This window comes from Mustela erminea, chromosome 2 (assembly GCF_009829155.1).
Source record: "Mustela erminea isolate mMusErm1 chromosome 2, mMusErm1.Pri, whole genome shotgun sequence".
NCBI lineage: Eukaryota > Metazoa > Chordata > Mammalia > Carnivora > Mustelidae > Mustela > Mustela erminea.
The window spans coordinates 71,278,897-71,297,160 of NC_045615.1; the positions used below are offsets into that span (position 1 = coordinate 71,278,897).

General features: G+C 35.6%; 1 protein-coding gene across 1 annotated transcript in view; it reads right to left on the minus strand.

Annotated features, from left to right (window-relative positions):
• The window catches only part of LOC116584628 (bifunctional heparan sulfate N-deacetylase/N-sulfotransferase 4), a 275,093-nt gene that overhangs the window by 81,058 nt on the left and 175,771 nt on the right, over positions 1-18,264 (minus strand). The window contains exons 5-6 of the mRNA XM_032333263.1: positions 11,962-12,147; positions 9,978-10,106 (exon numbers count right to left, since the gene is read on the minus strand). Coding sequence (XP_032189154.1) covers positions 9,978-10,106; positions 11,962-12,147 — 315 coding nt within the window. The remainder of the gene's footprint in view (positions 1-9,977; positions 10,107-11,961; positions 12,148-18,264) is intronic.

Here is an 18,264-nt window from a genome sequence, read left to right on the forward strand (position 1 = left end):
ATGCATTCCTTGACTGAGTTATGCACATCTATAAATATCCACACATTAGAACTATTTGATAGTGTCATCAGGATGATCTCCTTAGAAAATCAAATAGAAGAGGAAATGAAATGATTGAGATACAAATAAACTGGGGGTTTGGCCTCTAAACAACACAGGACACTGTAATAATTCATTATAAATTAGGCACCCGATTTCCAATTATTTTTATCAATTATTCTTACATTTAAGATTAGGGCAACTTCAAATAAACATTTAACAAATAAATATCAACTCAAGCTGACTTTAGTGATAGAACCTTTTTAGCCATCTGCTGATAAAACTAGGGACAGCAATTATAAGGCTTACTCTTTTTGATTCCTCGATGGATACCAATAAGTCAAGTATTTACATAAATACTCATATTAGTATGTAATCACTAATAGAAAATTGAAGCTAAATAATTTGATCTCCAGAAGTAAAAAAATATGAAAATACCAACAAGTTTTAGGAAAGAGCTCATATTTTTATTTTCATATTATCTGACTCCTCGGAACAGCCAGGGGAAAATGAAGTAGGAATAAACAAAGTGAAATAAAATAAAGTGATACAAATGGTCTTTCTACTTCACTGTACTTCAAAATTAGAAAAAATAAATATGAAGAAAAATAAACAAGATATATTGAAATACTTAGGTGTTAAACAACTTGTGGAAGAGATGGTAAAATCAAGAATGAGGCAAAAACTCACAAACTGAAAAAAGCACACATTTTCAATTTTAGTTTTGTGAAGTCCTACAAAACCCACTTACATTTCTACTGTCCTACCAACCCACTAAGCCATATAAACAGTGATACAAGGAGGTGGTTTTTTTTTTTCTTATTTCTACGAATTCACTGATTTTGCTTCCAAACTATCCCTGAATGTCTAGGAGCACTATGCACTAAATACTTCCATATATCAAGCTTCAAAATAAAGGGGCAATAAGGTTTATCTATTGACTAACAACCACACAAATGGGAGGTTGTATTTTTTGCTGTTGAAAATTTATTTATGCTAAAGAGCTATTCCACCACCTTTCATAACATGCTTTGGGAAAACTAAATTATCCAGTTATGCTAGGTGAAATAGACTTCCCCAGTAAAATATTGCTGTTTTCATTTATTTTTCTAGGGAAACAAAATTGAAAAAACCAATGCAATTTTATGGATTTGTTCGTGGTCTGGAAATATATACATGAATGTAAATTATATTCCATCAGGATCTGTAGCAACCATTGTGTTGGAAAGAAGCATGTCTACACAATAATAGCAATCTTCCTCTTATTTGATGAAGAGAGAGTTCAGGTTTAGGAGACAAAAATATTCTGTTTGAATTTCCATGTAAATCCTATTCTGGAAAATTAAACAAAAACTGCACTAACTCCCAAATCAGAAAAGAGCAAAATTTCTTCACATTCTCTAGATCCTTGTACTAACTCTGATCCTGATTTTCGGTGTGAATAAGAAGAATAATATCATACATAGTGAGGCCATGGATTTTAGGTGACTCCAGATTTTACAAAGTCCCTGCTGTGAGTGTGAATCACTTCAGAAGTGGTGATTTATGTCCTTTTGTAAAGGTTAGTCCTGCAAATCTTTAAGGGGGGAAAAAAAACAGATAAAGGAAAAAGAGAGGTGACTGTAGGTCTTCCAGCAAGTGGAAATAGAATTTTCCACAATCTATATACACTACAGGGGTCCATTCTTCTCACAGTTGGTGGCTGTTCTTCCAGGCTGTATGCCCCACAGCTTCCAGGAACACTAATTGCTTCAAAATCCCTGCCCAGATAAGAAGCAAATTTCACTATAGTAGAGCAGTTAGCAGCCAGTTTATTTATTTATTTTAAATAAACAGTGCTGGAACACATGTAAAAATCTCCCATGACCCCAAGTTAGAATTATTAATATATTGTTTTGTAGAGAAATATATTTTGGCAGAATGCGTAATGGCTTTGTTCTACATGCCAACTTACTTGATTCTTACAATTTTCTATGAAGCACGGCATTTATAGGAAATCAAAATCAAGATCATCAAAGAATACTTGGATGTCTTGATATCAGTAATCAGTAATTCTTTATAATCTGCTCTAACATGGACTTGGGATATTTCTTGCATTTTCTATTGTGCCGCACATAAAATGTGTTCCTGAGAATTATCTTACATGTCTGATTCTGTATGATTTCAGCACTAAAATAACTTAAAATTTGGTTCAGGCTATTCATGTTGATGTTTTCCTATGCCTTACAGCTGTCTTCTCTGTACTTTGTCTTAAGAGCCAGCACTAATCCAAAATGCACTGCACCTGCTATTAGATTACACAGATTCGGAGATTGATATACATGAAGAAGGAAAGCTCATTAAGCAGCCTCGGTGTATGAAAGTTTAGCAGACAGCACATGGAGAAGTATATCATTGCAGTTCCATTATACTGTACCGCCAATTTCAAGTACACCGCTCTTCCAGGCACATATTTTTTCTTCACTCGAATTTGCAATTGGCCAAAATACAGGCAGGGGTTAGTGAGTCTAGACACGGCTTTGAACTTTGGAAAACAGATTTCCTGGCTCCAGTTCTCCCCTTTTAAAACGTCCTAGAATCGGAACATTTTGTAAGTGTCTCTGCTAAGAAACTTGGAAAATTCTATTTTCATATTGTTCTTTGTGTAGCACAAAATTAAAATGAGTTAAAAAAAATTAAATCTGGTAGAACGTAGTCATTTCAAGCTTTTGAAGTGACTGGTGACACCATCTGATAAGACTCCAGCCTTCCTTTATTATTGTCAGTTGCTGCATATTTTATAGGGTAGTGTCTCGACTTGAATGATGATGGGTTACCTGGTATAAGCAGTTTCACCTCATACATGATTAAATTATATTTCTTCCTGTCTGAACAAAGATTATATTGAAAATACAGGAAGGATTCAGCACCAGGGAAATACATGTTAGTATTTGACAAGTGTGGAGCAGTGCAGGAAAATATCAATATGTGATGAGGTCATGATAGAATCCAAGAAAAATAGGAGGAAGTTATCCGAACGTTAAGTGGACAGATGCCTCGCTATTCTTTTGAAATGCCATTCAAATGGCCCTCATATCATTTAATTTTCTATTGTTAGATTCATTTGGGCAAAAACAAGTTGGTATCGAAGGAAATCAAGAAACCCTATTCTTTGCAGTTTGCTGAATCAAAAGATCTAACACACAAGAGTAATGTATAGGAATCAAGATGTAAAAATATATTCCAATTGTATTTTCTTTCTTATGGTAGATTAGAAAATAATGACACAGGTAATAATTTAATTTATTTTTTTTAAGTTTATTTATTTTAGTAATCTCTACACACACAACATGGGACTCATATTCATGACTCCAAGACCAAGAGTCCTATACTTTTTCCAACTGAGTTAACCAGGTATCCCAGAAAATAATGATGTATTTTAAATTGTGCACATAGAAGAAGGATATCTGCTAGAGTTATCTAAAAAAAAAAAAAAAAAAAAAAAAAAAAAAGAGAGAGAGAGAGAGAGAGAGATAGAGAGAGGCAGAAAAGAAAAGAAAAGAAAAACTCTTGAAAATACTTAAGGAAAAAATATCAGAGACTTTTGAGTGCAGAAATAATATAGGTTTATTCTAGAGGGGACAATGCAAAATAATGTGAATCCCTAAGGTGAAAGCTAGACAATGAAACTGCCCTGGTCTTGGTGTGGTTCATGCTCACCACCCCACCTCTTTTGTGATATGATATCATTTTTTTAAAAAATCATAGTTAACACACAATGTTACCTTAGTTTCAGGTATATACATAGTGATTAGACAAGCCTATACGTTATGCTATGCTCACCACAAGTATAGATACTACCTGTCATTATACAGTGTTCCTGTAACACCACTGACTATATTCCCTATTCTGCGCCTTTCATCCTCATGACTAATTAACTCCATAACTGGAAGCCTGTGCCTTTCATTCCTCCTCACCCACTTTGTCCATCCCCTACCCTCTCTACCCACTGGCAACACCAGTTTGTTCTGTGTATTTATGGTCTATTTCTGCAGAAAGGTTTGTGCCTTTTTAACTGCAGAGCAGAGTTGTGGAAGTTATAAACCAGAAAAGAAAAAACAAACAAACAAACAAAAAAACCCCAACAACTATATGTGGAACTTTTCAAGGTTATTTAATCTAGTTCCCTTCCTTTAGGCAGATGAACTCCCAAGGCAATAAGAAAGAACTTTATAGTTGTTGATTCTATTTTAAAGTACTCTAGAGAGGGAGATTCCAGGACATTCCCTCCTATACTTTTTCCAGCTTTTATTAGCCTCATAGGATGTTTGCATACAAATGAATCCAGACACCACCAATCTATTCAAAATAGTTCTGCAAAATCTAGCAGTAATATTTCTTTCAGTATACTGGTGATGGAAATTTCTTTTCTTCTCAATACATATCCCTCAATACATCCAATACTGAATTACTTTCTGTTTTGTCTCATTTTTTTATTTGTATACATGTTAAGCTCTCTTTTTCTTTTCCCCTGACCTTACAATCACAGAGTATAACCAATTAATAATGCTATTTTGTAATATTTAACATTTAATATTTAACATTAAACCTACTTCGTATTTTTTAATGTTTACAATGAAAGAGATATACCCCATGTCTAGTTGAATAAAAATAGAGTCACAGATTTTCAGCATCAAATGAGATGTTAAAGTAATAGATTCCTTATTCCTACAACATTTCTTTTTGGGAGAATTCAATGACAAAGTACTTAATATGTCATGATGCCACCCACAAGTTTCTGGCAGATTTAATCTACTCTTATATAATATTTATCCTTATATAATGCTGGAGTTATATCACTATTTTCTTTGAAAATAATTTTGGGATTCTGCATTATTTCCTATTAAATTTCACCTTGTTAGATTTGGTCTATCATTCTAAATATGCTAAGAAAAAATGGGTATTAGTATTATCTGGAGTATTTACTATTATTGCTAGCTTTGTGTCATGCTGTCTATACCCTTACTCATCCATTCATCAACATACAAAAAACCCAATGCTACAAACAGAAATCTATACACCATTTAACAAATCCATTGAGAAAATTACCATACAAAAAGATGTCATATATATGATTACTATAGTATTCCTGTGATGTGAAAGTATAGAGCATCAATGAAAAAACAAATTAAAGCTAGATTGGCCTTTAATCTTTACAGTTTATGCTAACACTAGTAATCACTTATCCTACTTATAAGTCCTCACAAAAATAAATTTTCCACATTACAAGTCAGTTGGACCAGTAAGTAGAGGAAGTGGTCATCTCCGGGTGATTTCATGGAGGTTGAATGCTTCCTAACAAATACTTATTTTCACAAGGGACTTTATCTAAAATAATGCAATCATAGACCTCTCCTTGGGGAACTGTCTCTGTTAGAATACAAATTAGCATATTAATCAAATCAATACCATACTTCACATCAATGAACTTTCAGATTTTTTCTTGAGCATGATTTTGGTGAGAGTGTAAAGATATACTTTTAACTCTGACAAAGAATTCAGGCTGGAGGAAAAGAATAGATCAAACGGGAGGTTTGGGTGTCAGCATGTATTTCCTCTTTTTGTTTTTGTCTTTCCTCACTCCATCCCCGTCCTAGCCAGACATGCTGGAACCATCTAACCTGAAACTGTAATTAAGCATGCTGACTATTTCTTTTCTCTGTATCAGTGTATTGATCATAGCCCATCACTTAAGGAGCCTCTCTTTTCATAATAGGACACAAGCATGGAAACTTCTAAGCTTACATTCCAAGCTTCTTCATTTACCACTCCCTCCACTTTTTCACTGTGGCCCATTTTATTTCATTCACATTAAGTCTTTCTTCTGGTGTGGTGGTTAATTTATGTGTCAGCTTGACTGGACCACAGAGTGACCAGATTATTTGCTCAAATATATTTTGGGCGTGTCTGTGAGGGTGTTTTGGATGAGATTAAGAATTGAATTGGTCAACTGAGTGAAGCAGATTGCTCTCTCTAATGTGGATGGACCTCAGCCAATCAGTTGAAGGCCTGAACAGAGCAAAAAGGCTCACCATCCTGTGAGTTACAGGGAACTCCTGATTGATGGTCTTTGAGCTAGAACATTGTTTAGTCTTCTCGCCCTCAGATTTGTATTAAAACATTGGCTCTTCCTGGGTTTTTTATATTGCCAACCTTTAGCCTGGAAATACACCATCAGCTTTTCTTCTTCTTCTTTTTTTTTTTTTTTTAAGATTTTTTATGTATTTATTTGACAGAGAGAGAGAGAGATCACAAGTAGGCAGAGAGGCAAGCAGAGAGAGAGAGAGAGAAGAGGAAGCAGCTCTCTGCTGAGCAGAGAGCCCGATGCGGGGCTCGATCCCAGGACCCTGAGCCGAAGGCAGAGGCTTAACCCACTGAGCCACCCAGGTGCCCCACCATCAGCTCTTCTGATTCTCAGACCTCAGGTAAGTCCTTAGGACCTGAACTAGAACTAGACCATCACTTCTTCTGGGTCTTTAGGTTGCCAACTGCAGATCTTGAGACCTGTCAACCTACATAATTACATGAGAAATTTCTTTATAATAAATCTCTCTATGTCCCTCCCACCACTCACTCCCCTGGTTCTGTTTCTCTAGAGAGCCCTGACTAAAACATCTTGTAACCTCTCCCTACACAGGTCTGGGATTAATCCCTATTTTGGCAAGTACCACCAGATGCTGCCGGTACCTGTCTCCCCAGAGAGCCAACAAGTAATATGTCCCTAGATTGCTTATGGGTGTACACTGTCCATGTTTTAAGCAACATTTTTCTTTAATTTCACATCTTTTTGGGTCACTTTTTGTAAGATACAGTCTCCATGGTACCATACTTTATGATGTCCAATATTATCCATACTATTGACCATCTCTAATATTGTTCTTTCTGCTGTGTCTATCCAGGTCTCTCTCCTTTCTGATGTGTCATATTTTGAGTTCACCATCAATTCACAATGATAAAGCAAGCACAGTTGTGAACAGATACAAGAAAACTTCTGAAACTTCCCTCTTCCACTATTCCATCCTGCCTATAATTAAAATCTATCTTTGTGACACTGATAATATTTTTAAGCAAGGTTTGCAGTAGTTTTTGCATTATTTTCTGAGTTCACCAGTTTGTTAGAAATACTAGATGCCAAATAGTCTTCCATTTTATTTAAAGAACCAACTATAAGTCTCTATAAGAAATGATCTTTTATGAGGGGTTTGGTACTGAATTCAAAATAAAAAAGAAGTTTTAAATTCATCTTTTTAATGACAAGTAGACAGGCATTCATATAATTTATAGCAATAGCAATCAGATCTGGGGGCAAGAATTTTAGGGAAGGTAATTATCAGTGCTCTGATGCTTATCCACTTCCCCTTAGGAAATGGTTAGAGAAGGTTTGGGGTCAAGAGTGTAGCCCTGGGAGGTGCCTGGGTGGCTCAGTGGGTTAAAGCCTCAGCCTTCAGCTCAGGTCATGATCCCAGGGTCCTGGGATTGAGCCCCACATCGGGCTCTCTGCTCAGCAGGGAGCCTGCTCCCCACCCCCCCCGACTGCCTCTCTGCCTACTTGTGATCTCTGTCTGTCAAATAAATAAATAAAATCTTTTAAAAAAATTAAGTAAATTAAAAAAAAAAAAGGAGTGTAGCCCTGGAATGAAAAAGATATGAAAAAATGACCCTTGCCTTTATGGAGTTCAAATTCTCAACTAGTGAGGAAAGAGATAAACAGAAAGGTTTTCCACATTTGCTTTCATTAACATACACATTCACACCTCAGTTTCCAAAAAAATACTTACAGAAAATTCGGATATCTCTTAAGTGTCATTGAGTTTGAATTATACACAAATATCTCCGATTTATGTCCATAAGGGATATCTTTGAGGCACATTGAAGATTATCTAGCTCAACTAGCTTGTTTCACCGAAGAGCAAGCAAGCTCTGAGAAATGGTTTATTGCAAAAGATTATAGAGCCTGCAAGCTGTTCACCAGGATAGTGCCACCCCAACACAACAGATCTTGTTTAAATTTTGTTTTGTTTTCAGTAACTATGTCATTTGAGGGAAAGGTGTTTTGATTATTCGTATTTATTCACGCTTAAAGCATTTTAACCCCCACTTCCCAACCCTTTTAATCCAATTTACAAGTTTTCATTTTTTACATAAAGTAGGTTTTATTTAATTTCTTTAGGAGTTTAAAATACTGTAGAAAGGGGCACCTGGGTGGCTCAGTGGGTTAAGCTTCTGCCTTCGGCTCAGGGTCCTGGGATTGAGCCCCGCATGGGGCTTTCTGCTCAGCAGGGAGCCTGCTTCCCTCTCTCTCTTTCTGCCTGCCTCTTTGCCTACTTGTGATCTCTCTCAGTCAAAAAAATAAAAAAAATCTTTAAAAAAAATACCATAGAAAAATTATCTAAATAATTCATTTTAAACAGACCTTCACCACATACAACCGAGCTGTCATTTTGTCTAGTGCATGAATCTTTTTCTCTGAATCTGAAAATTTGTTACATTAAACAAAGTAGGCATAGCATATGACCCACTACTTCGTATTTTTTATGTGCACTAAGATGTGAAAGAGGAGATGCTTTTGTAAGACCACAGAAATGGAACACTTACGGGAGAAAAATTAGAAAATAATTTCTGATAATTTCAAAATAATTTATTTTGAAAAATAATTTCAACATTATCTTAATATACTTTATACTTGATAGACATTCACCTTGATATACTTTTGCACACATAAAAGGAGGTAAAATTAAAAATAGAGCTTCCCTATGACCTTGCAATTGCACTACAAGATACAGATATAGTGAAAAGAAGGACCATCTGTACCCCAATGTTCATTGCAGCAATGGCCAAAGTCACTAAACTGTGGAAAGAACCAAGATGCCCTTCAACGGACGAATGGGTAAGGAAGACGTGGTCCATATACACTATGGAGTTTTATGCCTCCATCAGAAAGGATGAATACCCAACCTTTGTTTATCAACATGGATGGGACTGGAAGAGATTATGCTGAGTGAAATAAGTCAAGCAGAGAGAGTCAATTATCATATGGTTTCACTTATTTGTGGAGCATAAGGACATGCGGAGATGGAGAAGTGAAGGGAGTTTGGGTTAAATTAGAGAAGGAGACGAACCATGAGAGACTGTGGACTCTGAGGAACTAACTGAGGGCTTTGAAGGGGCGGGAGATGGGAGGTTGGGTGAGCCTGGTGTGGGTATTGTGGGGGGCATCATTTGCATGGAGCACTGGGTGTGGTGCATAAACAATGAATTCTGGAACACTGAAAAGAAATTTAAAAAGTAAATAATTTTTTTTTTAAAAAAAGGAAATAAAATTGTAAAACTTTGAAAGATAAAAGGACACAATTAGAAAAAAAATTCTCCATTTTGATGATTTCCAAATAAAATTAGTGGAGATTTTAAAAATAGGGCTCAGATGACCCTGGTATACAAAGATAATACATAGTAACATATTGTCAATGCGATTTTACATTGTGTTCATTTAGAGACTGAATTGTGTGTGCCTACTGAGATCTTGAGTCAGGAGCAAACAGCTTATGGACAAAATATGCATTCACTGATAACATTGTGAATGATAATTCTGAACTAGAGAACTGCATATTATGTCTTTACTACAATTCAAGAATAGAAGTCAGCACTGAGATGTTATATTACATTTAGTTGCTAAATTCAACATATGCCTCTCAACAAATCTGTGCTTTTCTTGATTGAAGATCATAATAATTAAAAATCATACTTGAGTAACTTGGAGATGTAATCTAATTTCCTTCTAGTAGGGCTAGTATTTACCAACTATTCTTGTGAAAGGATTGGCAATGGAAACCAAAAGAAGCAAGTATTTGAAAGTTCTCATGTTATTTAAAAAAAAAAAAAAGCGTAAATAGAATACATACCGGGTTTAGAAGGATTGTGAGGAAAAGTTCACCTCCTCTGATACTTTTATCCAATTCTTGGGGTCCTCCCGGATATTCTTTGTAGAAAATAGTGTGTGTGAACAACCCGCAGGTCTGTCGAGGGAGGACCTAAGGAAGAAGGGGGAAAGCAGCACGCACAATACTTAATTAAGAGCTCCCCCACTGACTCATGACTTCAGAGTCTGTAAATTATCATTTCCTGTTGTAGTTTCCTTGGGTGCTAAAGCCAAATCTTACTGAAATCAAGATCTGGTATTGGTGTAATGATACAAATATTAAGGAGTTGCCAAATCAAAGCTATAAGACACATAGGCTAAAGCATTGTCATGAAATGCTATAATTTTCACCCACCATCTCAGTTATGTTAAAGGACTGGCAAAAAATTAAAGCCTTCTTAAGATTAATTTAATTCAAATATAGAGATGCCCCAAGTTACATTTTTCATGGTATTAGGCCATTACTTTCCTCGCTTCTGAATCACAATCTTACATAGTACTCAGTTTCTAAGACTCAAACAGTCTGTTTTCATCACTTCTATCACTTCTATAAATTTTATTTTCACTACACTCAGATTTTAAATTTTAGTCACAGTAGTAGTCAGACCATCTAATGACTACTTCTGGTACATTCTGTGGTTAATTCTGTTATAAATTTGAATGTTCAACAGAGAAAGCAAATAAGTAATTTTATTCCAGAAGTTGATTTTGAATAAAAAAGCTGCTTATAATCTAATGGAAAAATGCATCCAATTGAACAGAGTAACTATAATTCTATTTATTCTTTGCTTAATTTCTATAGTAGTTTGTATTAAGTTCAAACTAAATGAATGCATGTAATATTGGTTGAAATGAATGTTTTTATTTTATAATAATCAAATTCATGTAACTCAATAAAGGGAAAAGTGGTATTTTCACTCTAATTTAAAATTATACAAGAACAATTCTTTCTTTACCTCCTGGATTTTTATGAATGTCAATACCACTATTTGCATAATTAATAGCTCCATTTAAGTCTGAGGCTTTTTAAGGTCTTCTAGTACTGGCTGTGGTTAAGCATGTGTATTACTGTGTTTTCTTTGGTTTTAGATAGTGATTAGGTAGATAGATAGATTATAGATAGATAGACAATTCTAATAGCAATCTGAACAATGATTGGGAAGATGCAAATATTTAAAATAGGGAGAAGAGTTTGTAGACCCTTGCTATGATCTAGGCAAATGATAATGAGAACATACCTAAGGCACTGTAATTAAAGATGGACATTTTAAGATGACTATTTTATTTCAAAGTGAAGAATACCATTTTTCTTCATTCCAATGAATACCTTTAAATTCCTAGGTGAAATTCATTTGATTCTATTCTCATTTATAACAATTCATATACCATTGTTGCATCAGATTATTTTTTAATCAATATATCTGAAAAAATATATGTCCACCTCCATTTTTAGAGAATGCATGAAAAAGAAACATGAATATAAAAACAATATCCTAAGATACTCTTAAGTATCTGAAAACCAAAATAAACTGAGTAGATAAATTTAATTTTCAGATCCTATTTGTTTGACTCTGTCTGTTGTTAGTGTAGTAATTTGGGAGCTGTTCTCTTGATCTATGGACTGACACTTTGCCTGGAAAATTCTCAATATGACTACCCAAACAAAAAGACAAGGAGCAACTCCCAAAAGTATAAGGTCCCCAGACAAAACTTCAATTGAGAAAGTACATGGATGATTTGTTTGAAATTAATTTTCAGGAGTTTGAAGTTATCTTGAATTTGGCAAAACCACCCACAGTTTACGAAGCAAACCACTAGCCAAACAATGTGTTAACCCATGACCAGTTACCACCATGGTATGTTAGGAACTTAGGATACTCATGTTAGAGAGCTCTGAAGTTAGATCTTGTATTTATTCCACATATAGGTATTAAGAGCTTTCATCACAAAAAGCAGTTTATGCTCACCATGATGTTATTGTGAATGAAGCCCTTTCGGTACCGTGCAGGTTTCAAATGTGGATATTCTTCAGTGCTGGTGACCTGAATACCCCAGACCTTCTTCCAAGCTTCATACAACTGAATGTGAACTGGGTAGACCCCTGAGTGATGTGGTGCCACTGCGTAGCCCATGTTGATAGGTATTCCGTGCTCCTAAAAGAAAGCGAGAACATCACATGGAGTGCGGTCAATTGAATCCAATTAAAATTGTTTCCATAAACATCCTTTAGTATACATTGAATTTTATGCTAAGTACAAGAAATCTAAAAACTAACATAGAGCTTTGTCTTTCAGCAGCTCATAATCTTAAAGCACTCTGATGGTCTCATAGACATAGTAAATACTTTGGCATGTGGTATGTGGGTGAGTTTAATTCTGAATTTTGAATACAGAACGTTTTGGAGGAAGATAGGAAGAGAATATGGACTTTCCTCAGATAGAAAAGTAGTGTTACTTGAGCAAGTGCCAAATATGAGAGATGGAAGAACACGCTGTGTGTGTGTGTGTGTGTGTGTGTGTGTGTGTGGTGTGTCTGTGTATAAAATGTTGAAGACAACCAGAAAGCTAAGAATGAACTATAATGAGCTTTTACTGTTAACTAAGGGATTTAGAATAAATTCCATTTAAATAATGTAGATAAGCAAGCTCTCCTGAGCAGGAGGGGACAAGATCTGTTCTACGTTTTTGGAGGAAAGACCCAGTGACAACACATTAAGATAAACTAGAAGTTGAAAGGAAACGAATTAAGGCTGTGCATTAGGAAGTTACTGTCATAGTGAGGAGTAGAGGGAACACGGGTACCCAGACCAGACTGATTATTGGTGGTGCAATTAAAAGCCAGGGGACAGATATCATATGTCACACAGTGGTCTTTTGGATAGAGAGGGTAAAGGAAAAAAAATAAGGTTCTTCCCTGGGTTTTGGTTCATAGCAGCTCAATTTACTCCTTATGAAACATGCACCTTACTATGAGATGCTTGCCTTGGGTAAACAGTCGAGTCTAAAGGAAAACAAGTACAAATTTAAAGCGAGAAAGTGGAAAAAAATTACTGAAGAATGATATTACATTGCAAGGTACATGATATAGATCTGCAGTTTTCTAATTTATTCTTTTTTATATTTCTTCCTTTAAATGATTATCTGCTTTATAAGACTCCTTCTAGGATTGAATCTCATCAATGAGGTTATAAATGCTAGTTTACAATATTATATAAAGTTGATTGAATCAATAAACAGAACACAGAAGTGGTGACAATTGCCATTTATATTTTCCATTATATGGCACACAGCATAGGGAAAGAATTCAGTCTGGCATAATAAGCAAATGGTGAATGGATCAAATATCTACAGTGCCTACGTCACGTGCCACACTCAGCTCAGAAGGTGGGCCCTAAATATTTTGCAAGGCTCCCTCATTTTTCCTTCCATGGAATGACTCTCATCGTAGAGCCAAATTTACCCTCTCTTTCACTAAGACGATGTGTTTTCAAACATCTATTACAATAAATGACTCTGTAGAAAGTCTGTGTTATGAAATCAATGCTATAAAATGAGCTGGAGCCTTTTGCTAGGCACTGGGGAAAATTCATTTCTTAGTGTGTGCAGAAGAAAAATACTTTTCCCAATTTATATTTTCAATACAAGGCAAGGTCGGAAAAGTCCAGTAACAAAACTCCTTGGAAGCTGCCAGAGGGACAGGCAGCTACTGTTACTTTGACTCATCGCTGGTAGACAGGTACTGGGAAAAGCCTTAGTTCTCATGGATTAGTTCCCTATTGCCCAGTGACTTCATCACTAGCCTTCTGAGGATTGGTATCACCAGGTAGCCAGTGTGGATGCGTTGAGTATGAGAGGCAGATGAACTTCCTCATGGGAGAAATATAAGGTAGGTGTTCAAAGACTTTTATGTGGTAAATAGAACTCATGTTAATGATGTGTAGACAAGTACTCCTGATATGCAAGAAAGGAAAAACAATCTGTTATACTCTCATTACTTTTTCATGATTCATATGGAGTTTTGTAATCATCTTGTCCCATCATTTGCAAAATAACAGTGTATGAATCTGAGTAATCCATGCTGTTCGTTGTCCTAGGCCTAACTTTCTATCCCTGTATAATATGTTAGACCTAGAACATTAGATAAGTATGTAAATACTTACATACTTTAAATACTTAAATACTTACATATGACATTACAAATGTCATAGAAACAAAGGGGTGAAAAATAAAATCATGAAGAAAATTGAAATCTCAAACAACTGTATCTCCTCAGGAAAAGAAAAAAAAAAAAGACATTTCAATTTTGACAGGTAGTAAAATGAATTGTAGAACTTTCTTGAAAAACCAGAAGGTAAAAAGCAATTGATTTAGTGAGTAGGAAGGAAGAGGCAGTAAAAGGATTTTATTATATTTATTGATTTCTGGGGGCTCAATGTTATACTTCTCATAAGGTCATCTTATCACACTGACAACCAGAGCTCAATCAAAATAGTAAATCACACTAGATAATTATGAGTTTATGCTTTTTCAATCTAAATGATAACACAAAATGAAAAGTAATTCCCTAGAAACTCTTTTTCTGTTATCAAGAGGCTTGCTGAACTAGAAACCTTCATTCGTTACTGTCCAGAGCTTCAAACACCCTTCACAGAGACTCGGTCAACTAAAAGGTGAACTAAACATCATACCTATACAAGATAATGAAAATTACAAATTTAAAAGTCTTGTTAAAGTGAATAAAGGAAGCATACATTTGAAACTATAAGAATAGACATAAAGTGACAGAATAAACTAACTCCAATATGGCATTTATTATTTATTAAAGCAGTGCCTCCTATAGGATCCAAGATTTCTGATATTATGGTATGACACCACAAATATTTACAGTTTAACTTGATTAAATTTTCCCAGTTATATTAAGTTCCCAATTGACTAAGAAATGAGATAACATGGTGATTTTCAGACTATATAAAAATAAGGTTGCCATTTTTCAAAACCTAGAATAAAATAAAATGCATTTAGCACTAAATACCTAATAGTAACAGCAATGATTTCATTTAGTTTTTCTTTGATCATTCCCACTGATTGTATCTGCTTGTAGTTGATAACTATCTAATATTCATGAAGTGTTTCCACATTTATGTCTAATGAGATCCTCGTGATAACCTTGTGAGGTGGCCCGAATGTTACTTCCAAATGTGGAAACTGAGGCCCAGGGAAAGCAAATGACTCGATCATGTTCCTAAATGTCAGAGCTAAAATTATAACCAAGTCTTCTAAATTTGTAGATTTTTCACTTGCTGTTCTACTAAGTTGCTGCTCCTCTGACCCCTGCCCAATCCAGTTCCAGTTAATAATTGGAAGCACTTTACAGACTAAGAGAATTGACTTTATAGTTTTTTTTTTTTTTAAAGATTTTATTTTCATTTATTTGAGAGAGAGACAGTGAGAGAGAACATGAGTGAGGAGGTCAGAGGGAGAAGCAGACTCCCCATGGAGCTGGGAGCCCGATGTGGGACTCGATCCCGGGACTCCAGGATCATGACCTGAGCTAAAGGCAGTCGTCCAACCAACTGAGCCACCCAGGCGCCCGAGAATTGACTTTAATATGTATTTCTGAACTGGCACTCCCATCTGCTTCGAGTGGTTTTCACTTGGAGAGATTATAAAACAAAATTCTACATTTCCCATACATCTCTGTAGCTATCATTTTTTGTGCAAACACATTTCAGCCCATTAGAAGAACTCAGGACAAATTTCAGAAGGCAGTAGGTGGGCAAATGTTAAAGTGTGGCAGCTCCTGGCCCCTGTTGCTGAGACATGAGGTCAGGAAAACAGGAAGTTTTCCTGAAGCAGTATTTGGTACCCAATTGCAGGAAGGCAGTGGAAACTTACTGCTTCTGCCAGAGCTCCCATGGCAGCTTTGAAGTGGCTCTTCCCCTAGGGAACCAGTTCTGTCTGGCTTTGTGAGTCCCCTGAGAAATACAGCCTAGAATCTGCTCCGTCAGCCCTTCTGAAGTTTTTGGAAGTACTTAAATCGCTGAAGAAAAACTCCCTCAGTTTAAAATAACTCCAAGTGGCTTCTGCCTTTATCGTGGAATCCTGACTGATTCAGGTAGTTTTTGCCACTGTGTAATAAGTATGAAAGGTTTAAGGGGTTCATCCGAGATGTCAGTGGTTTGAATTCTCGGAAAATAGGGGAAGAGTTTGCTAAAGCACTGGTCAATATTTCTACAAGTAAGCTCATTGATATATGACAAACACCTATTTGTCTAGTTGGATACTCTCATGTAATAATGTAGTATGTATGACTGTTTAATTTTATGTACTGGACAGCTGGTGGTAATGTACAGAGAAAATAAATATGAGGCCCGTTTACTTAAATTATAAATACCACAGCTATTTAAAACAGGTCAACATGTGGTGAAACCATATAATGTAGGTAATATAAAGAAGGGGGATAAATTCTACTGAAGGAACATTGATCCAATGGATTAATCTGGATGACCACACGTGCTTCTGTACCAACATGCATTGCAATATTCCTTCATATGGTAACCACATCGTAACAAATAGGCAAAGAAATCTGTAGGCATCATGTACAAAGGTAGAAAGACCCATAGACTGAGTACGAGCAGCATTTTGGTGTTGCATTTTGTGGTCAGTCCCTGTAGACACTTTTTAGAGGACCTGATAGATACACCATAGGGAGCTAGAGATAAAAAAGAGAAAAATGGGCTCATGGCCATATAGGAGATCCTCAGATAGTTGGACAGAAAGCTGAAGAATAGATGGAGGGCTAGATACAGGGATGATGAAAAGCCAAACAAATGGTATTTTTTCCTATTATTATGTCCTTATGTTTTCATTTCAGGAGATATTGCTTATGAAACCAACCCACAATACGTTTAGGATAGTTTTATATCCCCAGCACTTAGCAACATGCTTGGTACATTGTTGATATTTAATAAACATTTTTAAAGGAAGTGATAAGTTAAAAAAGTTATTAAATAAATTAATCATAGATATTTAATAAATGAATATAAAAGGAAAATAAAATGACTATATGTGAATATACTTTTTCTTCAGAAAAGGTATAATGCATTAAACAGTATTCTGTTGAACTTACACTACTGATTTGCACTCCTATGTACACAACTTCTAGGGAGCAGCCCTAGAAAGAAAATAGATCTCATTATCTATTTTTCCTTTTAATAAGGACTTGGAATCATATTGTCAACTTTGAGAATGACCCTAGGATTATTGATTTTCCACTTGTTTTGGGAACTGAAATTGTCTTCTGTTTTCATAAGTGATAAAAGCAATGACTGTGTGACCCTGGAAATTGGCTGGGTCAATCCTGACACTTTTTGGACTGAAGCCTAGTAAATGGTGACAAATCTCTGGAGAGCTCTGTGTTACAAACGGATATTTCTTTTGAAAAAGAAATAGCATAGCAATGGTGTTGCTTCTTTAGCGTGAACTTTCTGATCCTAACAAGAGCTATTTTGAGCAATTGAGACTCATCCCTTTAATATTCTTGATCCTGCTGAAGGTCTACTTTGTTGCCTAGATGGAACTAACAGAAAAATTAAAGTCTTCATTCTCATTGTATGAAACATAGTTGATTAGGCATTTGCATTGTTAATTTTTGTGGTTAGAATTCTTTATTGACAAAATGTTCATTGATTTTCTTTATATAATACATATTTATTACATACATGATGTATTAGAAACCATTCTAGGTGCTGGATATATATCAGTCAACACAACAGGCAGATCTTAGCCATCAGGAAGCACATATTTTAATGGGATGAGACCAGGATTACACAAAATAAGTAGGTAAGATACACAATATATTAGAAGATGCTAAGAGCTATGGAGGGAAATAAAGCAGAGAAAAAGGGAGGTTTGAGGGGGTATGGGTTGCAGAAGTAAATAGATTATTCAGGAGGGGTCCTAGAAAAGGTAATGTTTTGAATCGAGGTCTGAAGTTGTGAGGAATTAAGCCATCCAGATAACTTGGGAAAGAGGTGACAGTACATACATTGCTCTGAGTTAACATCTCCTCAGGTATTTTGTAGGAAGAATAAGAATTCAGTTGTTTTTTTGGAGAAGAATTAGCAAAGGGGGAGAGTCACAGGAGGTGACGTCAAGAGTCAGGGTTGCTGCAAATAACCTTACAAGTTATATACTGAACAACTCCTGGGTGCACTGTTCATATTGATCATGCTTTCATAGAAACTCTCTAATGCAGCATCACTGCAGAGA